Raw genomic sequence first — 18,601 nt, 5'->3', positions numbered from 1 at the left:
ACGAAAAGGAGAGCGACTGGCGCCAAACTGCGTTCAAGTTCATCCGTTCGATGGTGGAGTCTTTTTTTTACATTAACAATATCTTTACAGGGATACATTATAGGATCATACAGGTAGGCAGCAAACAGTACATGGTGATTCATCTGAGGTACATAATACGTAAAGACATGTACACAGTATTAGATAGAGAATTACCCAAGTGTTGATCAAATATATATCAACACGAGTTGATAAAGTTTACAAATATCCGAGGCTTGCTGAGGATATTTTACTTTATCAACGAGTGTTGATATATTTGATATCAGAAGACACGAGGGTGAGATTCTATTTATCATCCAAAAATCACTCTTCATTAATTTTCAATGAAAGTGTACATCTCTGAACATGGTACTGCCATTAGACTTGCAGTGCAGCGATGTCATAGCATTGTGACGTCATCAAGTACATGACGTCATAGCATTGTCAGGGCATTGTACAAAAATCTACTGTCAAAACGATATCTCCTAGGAGATATCGTTTGATCTCACACAAGCGATATCTCCTGTGGAACACAGTTTTGGATGATAAATTAATATACATCTATCCTAACAACAAGTGTAACCTTGACCAGAATTGAAAAACATTTGTTCAGTACCATTTGATAAATGGAGATATTTGGTAGCATCATAATACTTAATAACTCCTTTATCAATAAAATTGATATTAGGCAAATAGTTTCAGACGCACATTTGAATATATTTTTGTTTGACTAGAAGGATGATTACATTTATAGAATTATTAGTTTCACCTTAATTTCAAACAAACCCTTTCAAACGTAAAGTTTACTGATAGTTGAACAGCATGAAGCCATTTTGTTACTTCGTTCCATAGTTTCTTTACATGCTCACATTTCCAAAAGAGGTGGGCCAGTAGTTTCTAGATCTTTTGACAAAAGGAGCAAAGTGGTGATTCTATGCATTTTATTTTATAAAGAAAAGATTTTGTTGGTAAACTGTTGTGGATAATCCTATATTGTAACCACCTCAGTTCAGTATCGTTTCCAAATCTCCCGTTACACACGAACATGTTGAGGTTTTTACACATCTCTATGAGTCTAAAGCCAAAGTTATTAACATTAGTTTTATCTTGCGAGTACCTTTCTTGTGGTAAGTTAAGTGATTCTAGAATATATTGGGGTTGTAACTCGTTACTTAATTCTTCATTATCAATATCAAACTCCTTAATTAGAAAGTTATCCATAGGAAGATAGTCGCACATATTGCCAGTTCGTGCGTTAAAATCGCCAGTTAAGCAAACGTAATCGCTTAAGGATAGGGATCTAAGTGTGGATTGTTCAATTTCATCGAATGAGTCAAAATATACATACTTTGAACCTTCCGGTGGAAGGTAAACAACACCAATATACATATCTTGATCGATACCAAAAAAATGCTTTGAAAGCTTCATCCATAATATATAATTTGCTTGTTCATCTAGGACTGACACATGTTCTGCTAGTTTTTCTCTTATTGCAATTCCGATTCCATCTGATTTCCGCAACATTCCTTGTCTATGTTTAAGTATAAGTTTAAAGCCTTCTATTTCTATTTCATCTAAACAGTCTGTTTTTGTTTCTTGTAAACAGATAATATCATTATTTTCAATCATACCTCTGAATTCGTCATATTCAAGTCTTTTCCTCAAACCACAAACATTTAGATTAAGGAAATGTATTTTAAATACAGGTGACTTTGGGTGATCATCATCATCATCATCATCATCATCGTCGTCGTCGTCGTCGTCGTCGTTAACAACAGCATCATCATTATCGTCATCATTATTGATATCATTATCATCAGTGACATCAACTGTATCATTCGCAGCAATATCTGCATTGACATTAACATCAACCATGTCAGAACCATTGACTTTATCAGTATTTTCAGAGTTTTCATAGATCATAGATTTTGGTAATTTAATATGCAACTTTCAGAGTTAACGGAGTGTTGATAGCTGCTCATAACTCCAAACTGGACGTTACAGTTTGGTAAGTCATTTGTATCTACACCATCACAAGCGTTATCTAAGCTTATGTGACAGACATTAGAGTTCTGATATATGCTATCACAATAGCATTGACACGAATGAGTCTCTTTGTCCACCGGCGTCCTCCCATCTCCTATTAGGAGTTACTGTGGGTGGCCTGTAAGGGTGGGGTGGGTACAGATTGTTGCTCACGATTTATGTATAGTTTGTCAATCACCATGTAGGCTTGTTGTCCCTTTGTCGGGCTTGTTTCACGAGTGGCAAGAGCACGTCTCGTCTGTACTGGCTTACCTCCTCTGGAAATTGTTCGCTTATCATAAACGGTTTACCTTTTAGTTTCTTCGCGGCGGCCTTGACAGAATTCTTTTCCCTCGAAAACAAACTTTGCTATCAGGATCGGGGTCGGGCTGTGTCGCCTGGGTACCTGGGTGGGCGGGACTTGCCTATCCTGTGTTCTCGTTTGAAGCTCATTATTTCGGCATCTAGATCTAAATGTGTTTTGATGAAATCCTTCAATACTCTCTCACAGTTTTCCAGTGTGGCCTCAGGTTCAGTTTCGGGAATGTTATTGAAAATCAAGTTGTCCCTCATCGAACGACATCTTTGATCGATTAAAGCTTCTTTTAGAACCATATTCTCTTGTTTTAGATCTGTTAATTGTGGCACACAAACACTGACCTGTTCCTTCAGAGCCTGCATATCACTGACAAGTGAAGCTCTATCTACTGTCCATTCATCAAAACTGTCACCTATGATTTTGGTACATGCTTCAGCATCATTCATTCTTGTTTTTAATGTTTCGATTTCTTGAACTTTAATTTCAAGCTGTGACATATTTGTTTTGATGGATAACACTTCAGCTTCTATTGCATCAAGTTTCGATAACTTTCTATCCATCTGCTCGAGCTTCGCCATTATGGCTGAATTATCAGGACTCGTGGGTAAGGGTATCTGGGACGACGGGTAGGGACTTGCAAACTGGTGTAACTGACCTGGTATTGCTTGATACATATGCTGATATGTTTGAGGGGTGTACACTGCGTCGAGAGTTTGTCTCACCGAGCTGTCCGCGTCCATGTCGGGTACGCGCTTGTTTGATGGCACGTCACCTGTGTTGAGGCTAGTGCCCGACGAGTTTGCTTTCTTCTTTCTTTTACGATCAGTTTTATCGTTTGAAGATTGTTTAGGCATAACTGACCATTTGAGAGTCCATTACAGGTAAAATTAGGTCCAGAAAACTTATATAGAAGAAGTTGTAGATGGAAAGATTGAAGAGCAGAATCAATGCACACCTGTGTCGAACTGACTGCTTAGTATATTTAATCGAATAAGCAGCTGACTCGATTCATAGCGTTTCGCTGCACTCCGATAGGATGTCGCATATGTAAATCATTGTATTAGATTATGACTGGATATTTGCTGAGAGTGGCTTATGAAGAAACTACAAATCATTGTATTAGATTATGACTGGATATTTGCTGAGAGGGGCTTATGAACAAACTACAAATCATTGTATTAAATTATGACTGGATATTTGCTGAGAGGGGCTTATGAACAAACTACAAATCATTGTATTAGATTATGACTGGATATTTGCTGAGAGTGGCTTATGAACAAACTACAAATCATTGTATTAGATTATGACTGGATATTTGCTGAGAGGGGCTTATGAACAAACTACAAATCATTGTATTAGATTATGACTGGATATTTGCTGAGAGGGGCTTATGAACAAACTACAAATCATTGTATTAGATTATGACTGGATATTTGCTGAGAGGGCTTATGAACAAACTACAAATCATTGTATTAGATTATGACTGGATATTTGCTGAGAGGGCTTATGAACAAACTACAAATCATTGTATTAGATTATGACTGGATATTTGCTGAGAGGGGCTTATGAACAAACTACAAATCATTGTATTAGATTATGACTGGATATTTGCTGAGAGGGGCTTATGAACAAACTACAAATCATTGTATTAGATTATGACTGGATATTTGCTGAGAGGGGCTCATAAACAAACTACAAATCATTGCATCGCCCTCAGAGTGAGTGAGGATGCTTTTGGCAATGTTCCAGCAATATCTCGACGAGGGACATCAAAGTAGTGGTGTGTAATATTCTTGAACAATAATTGTAAATAGTTCAACTTAAATCAGTACTCTCTTGAGCGAAAGCTTTACGTATGCCTACATCTGAACGCGTGATTTGTTATATATGAATAGTGAATTATAGTAACAACTCGTCGATATCTTTCATTATGATGCCGTCCATTCAATCGAAAAATCACATGAAGAAGGCAGGAATTACAATAACTTGACCAAAGAAGCCATGCGTAGGGCTTTCACTGAAGCTTGGTAATATAATGTGGAAAAGTCGTGCTCTTCCCTGCTTCGAGAAGACGGAAGCTGGTATGCACTTCATGCGCGAGAAACAGAATAAATGATTTAAATACGAACATGATAAAAGTAACAAAAAACGGGATTGTGAAGCCAGAAGTATGTATGCATGCATGCAAAATTTTGTACTTTGGAAAACGATTTATTCCGAAACCATATTAGGAAGATTGCAATAGAATTATAAGAAAAGTCTAAAACCCTCTCGTCGTAATGTAGGGCGGGGCTGGCAAATCGGTATCACTTCCATATATGGCACAGTCCCTGAGATCACAGGGACTTGTGCGCCATTCATATCGGAGACCAACTGGCGACTTGCTCTCACAGCCAGCTACTGACAACGATGCAGAGTTTGTGTCCTGGTCTGTGATTGGTGCAGCCACCCACTCATCTGAGTCTGCGCATTCGGTTGTACTCGTGCTGGAACAGCAGACCTGCAATACAATCACAACAAGTATGACGTCCTCCGAAATTCAAAGATATCAGTTTGTATTTAGCTTAAACACTCAGCGCGCGCTTATGTAAGTCTAGATGTGTAATTTGGATTAAATCAAGGAATGTTGATACAGTAACTGTATTTTATATGCATGCATCATTGTCAGGAGGAGGCTCTTTCGTGTAATGTCCTCACGTAAAATGTAAAAGATTGTCTATATTTACGACTGTTACGATAGATATAATGAGGAATAAAATGTATCTTCTGAAAACACACGATGTAATGCAACAATACCTCAAAGCCGTTGTTGTTAAGAACCTTTATAGGACTGTTGTCTCCGTAGTTCACGTTGAGGATGTTGTTGACGTTGTTAAGGCTGAATGTTTGAGGCAGAGGACCCTGAAACTTTACCCCTTCTTCTCCATAAGCCACCGACCGTGCTCCGAGCACCAGACGGGAGGCGATATCCTGCTTATACCGTGGATGGATTCTGGAAATTATCACCGATATAACCGAGAATATTTATGTTATGTATCAGTGGGGGGTGGAGTAGCTTAGTTTTAAACGTTCCCCACATGGGTACAATGTGTGAAACCATGTCAGGGGTCTCCGAGGTGATCTTACAGGAATATTGCTAAAACGGCGTAAAACCATAGGCACTCTCTGAATGATAGTTCTTTACGGATAATCTTGTCTAATGATCGCATTCATTCATTACTTTGGAAAAACACGGACAGAGGCAATAACCAAGAACCATCAATTAACATGCAATATCCTGTAATTGTGTTTTGTTGAAGTTTTGTGTCGCATTCAACGATATTCTCTGGCTGTATAGTGTCCGTCATTATTTATCATGGACCAGACAATCTAATGAGTCAAATCTGGAGCATTGATCAACAATTTAAACTGCAGGTCGTAGACTTACTTTACTATCTTCATAAGTCGATGAATATGTTGTTGTTTTCGCGGAATACTTACGATCCAAATGGGGAGTCATAGTCAGGAAGGTCCATGGCTACAGCCATGAAGGTTTTAGACATCTTTTCGTTTGGAGCAAATCCGAACTTAGCAGTTTGAGACCATCTTATTGCGGGAAAATCTCCAACCTCCGACGATTTGGCATTTGGAGCAAGCTGTTAAAAGTAATGGGGTCTTAAATATAAAGCAGATATGTATCAGATCAGTCATACGACATTGAAAGCGTGTTTGAAGTGTCTATAAGATGATAATGGAAAAAACATTACTTCAAGTTTTAAATGATCCATTTTACACTTTAAATGCAATATGGTAGCCCCAACATAATGTATACTCATGCGTGCTTTAAGATGCTCTGGTAATGGAACTCATGAAATTCTCTGTCTGTAAGTTGATCTTACGTTTTATGCACAAAATTACAAAGTTACTTAGTATCTCTTTTCTTTGACGCAAATCATTTTGTTTGTTTACAATGTACAAAGAAAAAATGTTACAACCTTAACGCTTTCGCATATAGAAATATATATATATATATTAACTAATATATACATCTTTTAACATGTATCCATAGTTTAGTACACTTCAGCATTCATGATTCAGTTACTAAAGTGCAGGACAAAGGAAAGTATATAATCCTCTTTGATGCTCCTTCAAGGTTATTCGCTGGTAATGTAATGAACAGAATGAAGAAGTTACTTTCATGACCAGTTGTGTTGATTCTTAAAATACCAGACATTCAGTTAAATATCATTTCTACCTGTGAAGACCCGGGTGTTCAGCAACCCATGCTGATCGGGTGGTCAGGCTCGCTGACTTGGTTGACGCATGTCATTGTATCCCAAGTGCGTAGATCAATCGTCATGATGTTGATCATTCGATTGTCTGGCCCAGACTCGATTATTTACCGACCGCCGCATTATAGCTGGAATGTTGCTGAGTGCGGCGTAAAACAACAAACACACTAACATTTTGACAGTAATTGTAATTCTGGGGTCAGTTCCGCTGTCAGGTCCACACTTTCATTTACTCTGCAGCTTAGTTCACTGAAATACTCCTCATATGTCGTCAATCACCTGGACAAATCCAAAAGGAAATTGGACATCCGTCTCTTTTTCAGAGCTTTCATGAAATTTCTTTCTCCAGTCATTTATCATTGCAGGAAACTGACATGCGTATAAATCTGGGTACCAGACATTTGACTCCCCTGTGAAAGAAGAATAACATGTGTCGTATTACTGGATTAAGTGCAGAATCTTGGAGATAAAAGCGACAAAACCCTCTCCACATCCATAAGAAATGTCTACTAAAATCTGAGTCGATGGTACAATTCTGATGGACTTCATCATGAGTATGTAACTGTTTCAGCAGTGAACCGCTGTACGCATAGGTGGATCCAGATCCGGAACTTTTGTCCTGAAAGTTTATTAAATGACTATTAAAACTCTCGTGAAAATGAAGTGTGCACCCCTACTTTCTCAAGAGTGTGCACCTCTCCTTTCTCAAAAAGCTGTATCCGCCCCGGGTACGATGTTGCTTGTAAACAATCGAGTCTGGACAAGAGAGTCCACTGATAGTCACCATGCAATACGAATACAGCATGTGTACATAAACCACTATGATGATACACGGTGTTCGCGAAAAGGTGGGGTGACCCACCTGTGGCACCTGTCATAAACATATGCAAAGTCAAGTCAATTGTCTAGAAACATTCGTCGAAAATGTTCTAAACGTCTTCAAACATACTTGCATCTTACCGGTGTGCCCACTGGCCAACATTACAATTTCGTGATGCAGCCTACCTTCTTGTGATAAAATGTACGCGGACTATCGAATATATCGATAGTTCGGTCAGACAGCATGTTACAAAATATACATGCGTTTTCAAAAAACATGGTCGCCTGTAAATCAAACTCAAGCGACAGAATGCTCATCGCAGTGACTACTATTTATAGACGATCACCCCGCTGAGCGTTCCATGCGACAACTATGTTCAGTATTACTTGACACTGCATGATCTCACTTGTCCAAATGCCTCTATGTTTCGAGGAATGCGCCGCAATATATAAGTGAACTGTAGTAAACAATCATTTTTGTACCTTCGGGGACTGAAATCGTTTGTTGTTTCATAGACCAATCGAAATAAGATGAGCTATCTGATTGGAACTGGCGCATTCATTAAAAGATTCACAACTTCCAGCTCAGGCATTAAAAGGCAGGATAGAAACTAGTCTTTTTTATTTTGACTAGTTGTCACTCTTAGGGAAATATGTGAACTTAAATTCTTAAATAAAAATGGTAGTTTAATTACCTTGATACCATAATGCACCAAATATCGTCATGTCGAGAAATGGGTTGATCATGGCATTCCACAATACGTACTTGTCAAGTGGGGATCTAAATATTCAGCGAAAAATTAGTTATGATATAATGTAGTATAGATCTTGAGGAAACCCACTGATTATTAATATCAAGGTCGAGTCTATCAATAACGTTACTGGGTGTATTGTATTGTGACTTTGGAACTATAACACCTGCAAACCCTGATATGTCTTGGATCTGTGACTGACTTAAGAGATTGACAGGAGAGTGGAACCAACAAAAGTGATTATATAACAATGTACATATCAGAATAAAAGATACTCATTCTCACATACTTTCTCAGATCACTTTTAACTAAAAACCCACTTATATATTTTAACATATTCAGACCTTGGCATTACTGGACCATTACTCCCGTCATATATGATGTCCGGGTTTAAGTATTCCTCCTCGCTAAGATATGTATTATTCGGCGTGGGACACTCTGCGATGGCGTCCGGAGAAGACCAGGCTTCAATTGGCGTCCCTCCATATGTCGAGTCTATTAGTCCAAGGGGATAGTTCCTATTGGGCTGAATATATTCCCCAAACAGCATGCACAGAGCCGAGAAACGAGACACATCAGCTGTTCGAAATCAAATAGATCAAATCCAGTTAGAAATGGTTTCGGTAAATTCTCTTATGAAGACATAACGGGTGCAAGAAGACGTAAAAGGAATATATTTCATGCATGTGTAAATATAGGATACACACACAGTGCATTTCCTTAGTAGAATATATTCATACTTTTTCAACACATGCACAGCTTGAGAATGCTTGAAATAGCTATCACGGAGTGTTCTTGGGTTCTCTAAAAATATTTAAGGCAGGACATAATATACATATTGATTTGAAATGGTTATTCTACCTTCATTTGGGTCTGTCCACTGGAAGGCCAAACTTTGCAAGTCTTCCAAGGGAGTGGGTGATTCCACCATTGACGCTTTAATAATTCTTATAGTTTTGAACTTAAGAGACTCTGCTATTTCTGCAGATGAGTTTATGACCTGAAACCAGACGACAAAATCATTTATGTATGACTTCCTTCGAACTGATAACATATATTTTTTAAATTTTGACAATGCTATAAAACATTCATGCATATTATTTACTTACGTCAAAGTATAACGATTAGTCTACTATGTCCATACGGTCCTCATGAAAAAGAAACCCCGTAATTAATTCTTTTGCTAAGACACAGGTACCTGACTCATTGGCATCTCCATGTTACTTTGTCCAGAGCACACCCATACGTCACCAAACATGACGTCAGTTAGAGTTAAGTCCCCTTCTGACGAGGACGCTGTCAAGGTGAAAGGACCAGGGTCAGTGACAGCTGGCAGTTTAGCCTTCCATAATCCCTCATTTCCATTAGGATCCTTCACAACCTTGACTTTGACCTCTCCTTTGCCACTGACCTTGACAGTAACCTCGTCGCCAATTGTTGCAGCATGGCCCCAGACTATCGCCCTCTGGGGCCCTCTTTGAAGCACCATGTGGTCAGCATAGTATGACGCAAATTTCAGCACGGCGAGCGTACCTTGACGGACAAAAGAAATTTGTCAGTGAGCATGGACCACAAAAATGAAACCATTTCTATTACTCCAAGACATCTCAACGAAAAGGAGATCTATTGATTGAACTAGTATCAAATAGTCACAGCATCAAACTTTGGCTATCTGATGGAGGTGTCTCTGTTTGGTATCAGAAATATAAATACAACGTTTGTTGTTCACACTGCCAAGAGACAAGAACTGGCATATTGTTAGCTGCTGTATTTTGTTATGTGTTATATGTAAATTAATAAGGAACAGGAAAATCTTAAGAATAAAACATTATAATACTTACTAGAAAAATGTAACAGTAAGACCAACAGTTGTTTCATGATGCGACCCGTTTTATCAACGTTTGAGATATGACTTATCTTTGTGGGAAATGACATTTTATGGTACCCAATACTGACCTCGCTCTATTTCAGATTGTGTTTTATAAATATATACTTTAGACACAAAGTATTGCAACAGGTCATATTTTGCATAATATCAATGCTTTATCTTTAACGAAAGGAAAATAACGCATTCAAACCTCAACATCGGTATAGCAAAGCAACTTATCCAAACCTCAATATTACTCACTATCTGAATAAACTGACCCGAAAGGAATAATGTAATAGCAAATCAAAACGCAGAAAGAACGAAAAGCTGTAGTTTATTCAGAGAATTAAACATTTAGCCAATGACTTATTTTGTAGTGATAATAAGTATGGTCGACTGACGTTAACAAGTGCTGTCATTTTCAAGATTCGAGCAATCCTCAGGAATTCACATCAGTAGTAATAACCGAACACCGAGCACAGTGTCAATATCTGGTGTTACTTCCACAAACTGTAATAACCTCCCCGACACTTCTCCTTGACTGTATCAGACGTTGACATCTGGTGTCCTGGTGGGTCAAGGTATCTTGACGTAAGAAATGACCAACGGCACGATGTGGCCTAGCATTGCCATCTATGTGTTTAGAGGATAGTAATCGAAATGTGGTACAACAACCCTGTCTGGGATGTCAGTGGTGTACCATTGTCGATTGAGAATTTGTCTGAACGTCACAAGATCAAGTCTGCAGACATGTGTGAGACAACCCCATCAATGGCACTTCCTTTGAGATATTCCATATATACAGTGTTTCTGGGGAGCCAAATACGAGCTTGGCCGTCAGTCATGAACAAAAACAAATAAAACGACTTTCGTCCGACCAGTTGACCCTTCCCCATGACGTCAAATTCCAGTGACGTCGCGCTTGACACCACGTTAATCGTGTTGCTTTGTTCACTGGGGGTAGCAATAAGTTGCAATCGTTGAGCAGCTGTCAGTACAGGATGCGACATTTTTACTTATCAGCAATGAAATCGATTTATTTCCAAGTTATCGAGGTGTGAGAACTGTTACTGAAACTTGATTTTTTCCTTAATGCCTTGCAGACGTTTTGTACGTTATGCTCGTCTTTGATTTAAGGTTTTTAGATGTGTATTTAAATAATATGATGTGTGCACTTCTGACAAAAGTATATTTTCAGCCCCCAGGAGCTCAGGAATGAGTGAGTGAATAAGTGTAGTTTTACTCCGCTTTTAGCAATATTCCAGCAATATCACGGTGGGGGACACCATAAATTGGCTTCACACATTGTACCCATGTCGGGAATGCAACCCGAGTCTTCGGCGTGACGAGCGAACGCTTTAACCACTAGGCTACCCCACCGCCCCAGGTATTTTAGGAAATAAGGCATGTCTCCACATAAAGGAGATATTGTGAAATGTGGAGAGCATAGCAGGACAAAACACCCAATATCCTGTTATTCCTTTGTTAACTTGTATCATCATTGATGTACTTATTTTACTAAAAGGCATACCACTTGTAATTACACCCAAAAAAAATACATTCTCGAATAGTGTTGAAGATGAGGCATCTGAATCTGAGAGTATAGGCTCGAATCCCGGAAGGTAGTATTCCCCAAAGTACTGGAATGTGTACTTAACTGAGAAATTGTAATTCAACTTATTATATGACATTGTGTGTATCCATAGCCTTCGGTCGTGTTAGCCCATTCCAGTCTACAGTTATCACAGGGCCACACTTCGTACGTGACTAACAGTTATCAGACTTCCATGTTTGTGGAAGCTGCGGGGTCAGATTGGCTTAGATCGCTGACATTGTGCTAGCTGCATCAGTCTGAGTGTATGGGTTCTATTCCAAGATAGGTAAAAAACTCCAGTGTACTTAAATCTGTACTTTACTGAGAGTACAGCTCTACTGACAGCACCTGTCACCCCAGCAATTCGCATATATGGGTCTTAGTAAGTAAGTGTATGTAAATTCCATAGGTGAATATGCCTCGTGAGTATACGGTTTAGAATTGGTCTTCAGCAACCCATGCTTGTCGTAAGGGGCGACTAACGGGTTGGGTTGGTCAGGCTCGCTGACTTGGCTTGGTTCATTGACGTGACCAGTCATGATGGTCATGATGTCAATCACCGGATTTTAATGCACAGACTCGATTATTTACAGAACGCATTCAAATAGCTGTAAAATCAATGAGTGCAGTGATAAATACCAAACACGCAAGCAAACAAAGCTGATTATTCAACATTTCATGTGTTTATGAAGTTCAAACACAGTTGAACATTTGCAAGTCCACCAGTTTTCTAGCTAATAAAGCTTTCAGACACCTATGCAGAGAATTTGGAGATATATCCACAGGCAACACTTCAGACAATAAATCAAAACCGGCGAAAAATATGAATGCTATGTAAAATGTGAAACAGATCTGGACAAATTCTCTGGTCACTTCAGTCTTTAATCGAAAACTTATCTAATATATGATAGATTACTGAACATCTCGTTTATGAAATTCCAACAATCAGAAATAGTCTGCAGCTTTGGTACTCATAGTCGTCAGAGTGTACTAACATACATAGTACACTCATCCCAGACTAGTTAAAACCATTTTCTTTGATATATGGCGGCGCCGGCAAGCCTGTGTCTTTTCCATATATGGCACAGTCCTTGAGATCACAGGGACTCATGCGCCATTCATATCGGAGACCAACTGGCGACTTGCTCTCACAGCCAGCTACTGATACCGATACAGAGTTTGTGTCCTGGTCTGTGATTGGTGCAGCCACCCACTCATCTGAGTCTGCGCATTTCGTTGTGCTCTGACTGGAACAGCACACCTGAAAAATAGAAATAAATAAGTAAAAAAGTCATTTGGATATGTTTGTCTTCTTCAGTTTTATGCTAAGATATTACATAATCATAAAAATTATAAGAATATTATACAAGATATGAAACAACTGGCATATCATACAATTAAGCAAAGATACTGATATAAAGAGGATTGTATACACATGGTAAGGAACATTCATGGATAAGTGAGTTGGGTTTTACGTCGCTATTAGCAATATTCCCACACTATCACGACGGGGGACATCAAAATGGGTTTCACTCTTTGTACCCCAGGCCTTCGGTGTGACGAGCGAACGCTTTAACGACAAGGCTACATTGGATAATTAATGGATAAAGGTTCAACAAGTACCTCAAAACCATGGTTGTTAAGAACATCGAGAGGGTTGTTTGGACCGTAGGTGATCTTCAGCGTCTGTTGATCGTTGTCAAGACTGAACGTCTTGGGGAAGGGACCGTGAAACTTCACCCCTGGCTCTTTGTAACCAACTGCACGTGCCCCTAAAACTAAGCGGTGAGCGACATCCTGCTTGTATCGAGGGTGAATTCTGAAAAATAAAAAAACCCATTAGTTCATCAATACATCAAATATGGGAACGTTTATGAATGCGTTTATGAATAATAATGTAATATTATTATTACTAAATATTATTTTATGACAAAGGCTTTTTATCATCTGATGTATTAACGGATCTATATTTCATAATGCGTCGTTTGTCATTCGACGATTTCTTATCCGACATCTTAATGAGCATGACATGTCTTCATTATAAATTACACGTGTTCTTAAGAGTCTTTTCCATTTCACCACGAGCCACTGAAAACGATTTACACGTGATCCTTTCTTACTTTTCCATACAAAAAAACTCACAAAGTATCGACCAGGAAGAGAGTTTTATGGATGTCAACTTCTACATTATGAGGAACACAACGTTTCGGAATATATCCTTACTCATTCATCAGTTGAAGGAGTAAGGATATACTCCGAAACGTTGTCTTCCTCGTAATATAGAAGTTGACATCCATAAAACTCTCTTCCTTATGTGTATCGCTTCTAAATACCATTCATGTTTATGTTCAAACACGTTTATCCATCAACATACTTCCAACTCTAGGTAAACTTGAGTGGATCACCATTTGTAATATAATCAACAAATCCTTTCCCTGAACATTCTTTTGTTTTCAACATCCTGCCAGTGATGACAGGAGAACATGTAATGGTAGGGTTTACATATGTGAGCATTAGAAACAGTAAAACGTACGGTCCATAGGGGGAATTGTAGTCTGGGAGGTCCATAGCTACAGCCATGAATGTTTGTGGCATCTTTTTATTGGGAACAAACCCAAATCCGGCTGTCTGGGCCCAGCGTTGTTCGGGAAAGAATCCAGCTTCGTCCGTCTTTTTATTAGCAGCCAGCTAAACAGAACATGGTGCTGTTGTAGAAAACAACCTTAGCGCTAAGGGTACCTTAAGTCAATGTTAAAGTATAGGAGTCCCCTAAGCTCGCTTTGTACCATGGCACCCAGGACAAGAACACGTGAGCAACACACCTTTCCAGATACACTCGTATTTAATGAATATAACTGTATAAGTAAGTGAGTGAGATTGGATGTACATCGCTTTTAGCAATATTCCAGCAATATCACGGTGGGAGACACCAGAAATGGGCTTCACACATTGTACCCATGTGGGGAATCGAAGCTTTCACTCTTTTGATCGTTGCAAACGACCTAAGTATTCCTGACTAATTAAATATCAGAACTGATTTCGTACAAATGTATGTTATATATTTGTTAGGTCGAGATCCTGGTGAACTGAAGGAGCATGTCCAGCATTATGGCTTCATTTCTTCAAAAATGTCTATAAAATTCTCCCGATACTGATTTGAAATAACACTGGTGCCGTAGATGGTGTAGTTCATGTGGACACAGTTTAGGAGGTATACAAACAGGATTACAGGAGAATGTTGCTGTTAGCATTTATAACTAAATGATGTATTCAAATTATGCATTAATGTTGAGAACTAAAGAAATATCTAAAAGTCTTATTATTTAAACGAACTATGAATGAGTAGGGATTTACGTTGCCTTTAGCAATATTCCAGCAATATCACAGTGGGGGGACGCCAGAAACATGCAGGGAATCGAACCCTGGTCTACCACTGTGCTACCCACCACACCAACAAAACATGATGCCACATACGTGCACGTGTCATCTCATCCAGTGTGACATGTTAAGGACAGAATTAGTTTACAGCGCCAAATATGCCATTTGTTAGAATTTGAGAGTGTGCTTGGACAAAATAAGACGGAAATCACAAATATCGCAAAATCAGAATCTGTATATTCACTACTACTAACTACATATGTAAAGTGAACACAAATAAGTAGCAATGAAATGTTCTTTGCCAATGTCTGGTACAGTCGTGCTTACAATTTGAAACATGGACGATGGATCAACTCACTGACGTTATCAGCTCACTGCCCAGCCAATTATGTTAAATTTTGTTGTTTTCTTTGTTACATGCAGTACATATGCTTCGCCTCCACTTCATGTTAAATTCCTGCTTGACAACGATACAAGAATATGCAACGAAACGTTGCACTCACGAAATAAAGAAGTTGTTATCCATAGAATTCGTCTATATTGTACTTCCCAACTTCTAAAATGCCACTCAAAGAAGGTTTCTGAAGAGACCATTTTGACCACGGACGACAGACAAATTGGCCTCGAGGTAACTCACTTAAAAATGTCAGTTTGATACCACCATTGAGCAGTTATTTTTAACGTTTTCACTAGTCTAATATGATATATGTCGACTTTTCATGTAGCCATTGACTATCCATGTAGTCATTGTAGATTTTGCACATCGGCAATTGATGTAGTCATGCTATAGTCGTTAAATGTTGAGGAAAAGGAATATATTCCGTTCATAAACTACCTGGGCAAATCCAAAAGGGAACGCAGCGTCCGTTTCACCTTCTGAAGCAGCTCCAAACTTCTGTCTCCAGTCTTGAATCATAGCCGGGAACTGGCATTGATATCTCTTTGGTACGCCGCCCTCACCTGTAAAACATGGTAAAGTATAAATAGCAGTTTGTAAAGTGTTATTGTTACTTGTTGTACTAATTTAATATATACGTACCCGTAAGTTTCTGGTTAGAATTGGTCTTCAGCAACTGATTCTTGTTGTAAGAGGCGACTAACGCTGTCATTGATACCCAGTTGCGTCGATAGATGCTCATGATGTTGATCACCGGATTGTCTTGTTCATACTGAGTTATATACCGACCGCCGCCATATAACTGGAATATTGCTGAGTGCGGCTTTAAATAACAAACCAACCAACTAATATATCGTATTGACGGGACATACGATTTATACTCACAAACGTTTTCAAAATACATCATTTTAAAATCCTATAGGAATATGTCGAATGCACATTGGAGATCAACAGTGTCATCATCTAGCCGTGACGTTAACGTTGTATGTTTATAACACTTTCTTTTACTGATACCATGTACTTCCTGATGACGAAAGCATCCATAACAGGGAGAGGCAATGTGTCTTTTAGCGCTTAACGTGGAAAAGGTTTATTTCCTTAGTCATATCACATACCTTGGTCAAAAATTGTTATGTCTAACAGTGGATTGGTTATGGCATTAAATGCAATGTGTGTAGCTCCTTGAAACGTTGATATATCACATACCTTGCCACCAGATTGCTCCAAATATTGTCAAGTCCAACAGTGGATTGATCATGGCATTCCACGCCGCACTTTTAGTCTTTGGTCCGCTGGAATGTATCAACAGTATTCATTATCTTTAATGTATGTACTTAAAAGGCTTTGGTCTATGTTTTCCATAGTGGTTGAAGCGTTCGCATGTCACGCCGAAGACCTGGGTTCGATTCTCCTCATGGGTACAGTGTGTGAAGCCCATTTCTGGTGTCCTTCGCCGTGATCTTGCTGGCATATTGTTAAAAGCGGCGTAAAATTAGCTCACTTGATTTTCCATAGAACATATTCAGATTTAAATTGTATTTAACTGACGAGGATAAAGTGACGAAACATAAATATATTACAGAATTGTATGCATGAATGTGAACAATGCCATAGAACAGAATCCACAAATCGAAGTGCATTTTAAACATTTTATCATTACCACTTCGGGAGATATGTTTAATATTAGATATCTGAAAATACGCATCTCACGGTACATTTCCCTACAAACCAGTGCGAATACAAATAGTCCTTCTCGTACCTTGATCTTTTCGACTGAAGAGATTCCTTGTGCTTTAGCAATGTGTTGAGAATATATGATGTCATAGAATGATTCACAAACTTTGCTTCACAGTCTCCCAAGTGTGATACATTGTATGTGTGCATAGTTAGTGATTGACAGTGGTGTGTCATATTACAGTCCCTCCAGTCCTTCCGCGACGAATTATAAGAAGTAATTTTTCAAAATTCTGCAAAATATTCTGCAGTTAAAAACTTAAAAAATAAAAAATAAATAAATAAAAATTCTTCAAAAAGACCGATTTTGTGAACATAATTGCAATGTCAGATTCAAATAATATTATTGTAAGGTGCTTAAGAAAAGATTACCTTATGAATAAGTCATCTATATTTTGAAAATATCGTCATAACAAATGTCTCATTTCGTTTTGTGTAACCAATCATACTTTTGACATTTACCCCTATTTTTCGTTTCGGTTGCTAGTCAATCTTGATTCAACTTACAAAATAAGTAAATTCCGCGGCAGAAAAATGGCAAATTCTGTAGGTATTCTGTATGAAAAGGCGTTTTCCGCGGACCAGACGTTTTTCTGCATCAAAAGGTATTTTCCGCGATCTATTCTGTAACCGCAGAATCGTGGAATACAGGAGGGACTCATATTTAGATAGAGTTCTGGAAGGTAGTACAGAATGTTACAACCCATTTCTCTTTTCCACAATATTCTGACGCAGGGAGTTGGAGAAATTTCGGAAGTTTTTATCTTAGGTGTAAAAAGGGAACTAACCCTTGCCTCTCATCTCAAACATTACGTTTGAAGTTAGAATAAGTCTATCGATTGTGTTGAGATCATTTTGACCGTGGATATTCAGCTTAAACCATAGTTGCCGTGAGTTTTTTATTACCATCATTGTCGTTTTGCTATAATTCATCAAGTTCTTTCTGCGGGCTGATTTTCGGTTAACTACTTTATTTGTTTTTAACTTAGGTATCAGCAGGTAACAACGTAATTGTCGTATTAGTTTTCAAAAGCGAAACGATATCACGATGTCACACCTCACTTGATGTTCGGGACATTTTGCCAGTGCATCAGGCGAGGACCATGTTTCAATAGGAGTTCCTCCCCATGCTGCCTCGACTAGGCCTATTGGGTAGTTCCTGTGTGGGTAGAGGTACTCGCCGAACAACCAGCAAACTGCAGAAAAACTCGACACAGTATCTGAAACACAGTAATATATTTCTAAAGAAACGAATATGATGAGACACAATAAGGCTTTTTTGCTGTACATTATTCAGGACGTTCCAGTGTATATATCACCTATATCAAGCAATTAATAAAATAGGGTCTCATTTAATACTAGCGGATTCACCTGCAATATATAACATTACATGTTCATTACATATAATTAGCCATGACACAAACTTT

General features: G+C 38.5%; 2 protein-coding genes across 2 annotated transcripts in view; both read right to left on the bottom strand.

Annotated features, from left to right (window-relative positions):
- Window positions 1–4,552: 4,552 nt before the first annotated feature.
- LOC124265475 (sialate O-acetylesterase-like) lies at window positions 4,553–10,091 on the bottom strand. Its single transcript, XM_046700274.1, has 9 exons — window positions 10,046–10,091; window positions 9,403–9,737; window positions 9,066–9,204; window positions 8,549–8,783; window positions 8,148–8,233; window positions 6,913–7,043; window positions 5,843–5,997; window positions 5,159–5,354; window positions 4,553–4,862 (listed from the first exon to the last, which is right to left on the bottom strand). The coding sequence occupies exons 1-9, from the start codon at window positions 10,080–10,082 to the stop codon at window positions 4,623–4,625; spliced, it is 1,554 nt and encodes a 517-aa protein (XP_046556230.1). The 5' UTR covers window positions 10,083–10,091; the 3' UTR covers window positions 4,553–4,622.
- A 2,440-nt stretch (window positions 10,092–12,531) lies between these two features.
- LOC124265432 (sialate O-acetylesterase-like) overlaps window positions 12,532–18,601 on the bottom strand; it is a 9,562-nt gene continuing 3,492 nt past the window's right edge. The window contains exons 4-9 of the mRNA XM_046700226.1: window positions 18,232–18,394; window positions 16,647–16,732; window positions 15,879–16,003; window positions 14,199–14,353; window positions 13,289–13,484; window positions 12,532–12,926 (exon numbers count right to left, since the gene is read on the bottom strand). Coding sequence (XP_046556182.1) covers window positions 12,684–12,926; window positions 13,289–13,484; window positions 14,199–14,353; window positions 15,879–16,003; window positions 16,647–16,732; window positions 18,232–18,394 — 968 coding nt within the window. The 3' untranslated portion in view covers window positions 12,532–12,683. The remainder of the gene's footprint in view (window positions 12,927–13,288; window positions 13,485–14,198; window positions 14,354–15,878; window positions 16,004–16,646; window positions 16,733–18,231; window positions 18,395–18,601) is intronic.

Source organism: Haliotis rubra, unplaced genomic scaffold, assembly GCF_003918875.1.
Source record: "Haliotis rubra isolate DU_JTF1 unplaced genomic scaffold, ASM391887v1 Scf98, whole genome shotgun sequence".
Classification (NCBI taxonomy): domain Eukaryota; kingdom Metazoa; phylum Mollusca; class Gastropoda; order Lepetellida; family Haliotidae; genus Haliotis; species Haliotis rubra.
This window is presented reverse-complemented; position numbering and strand designations above follow the sequence as displayed.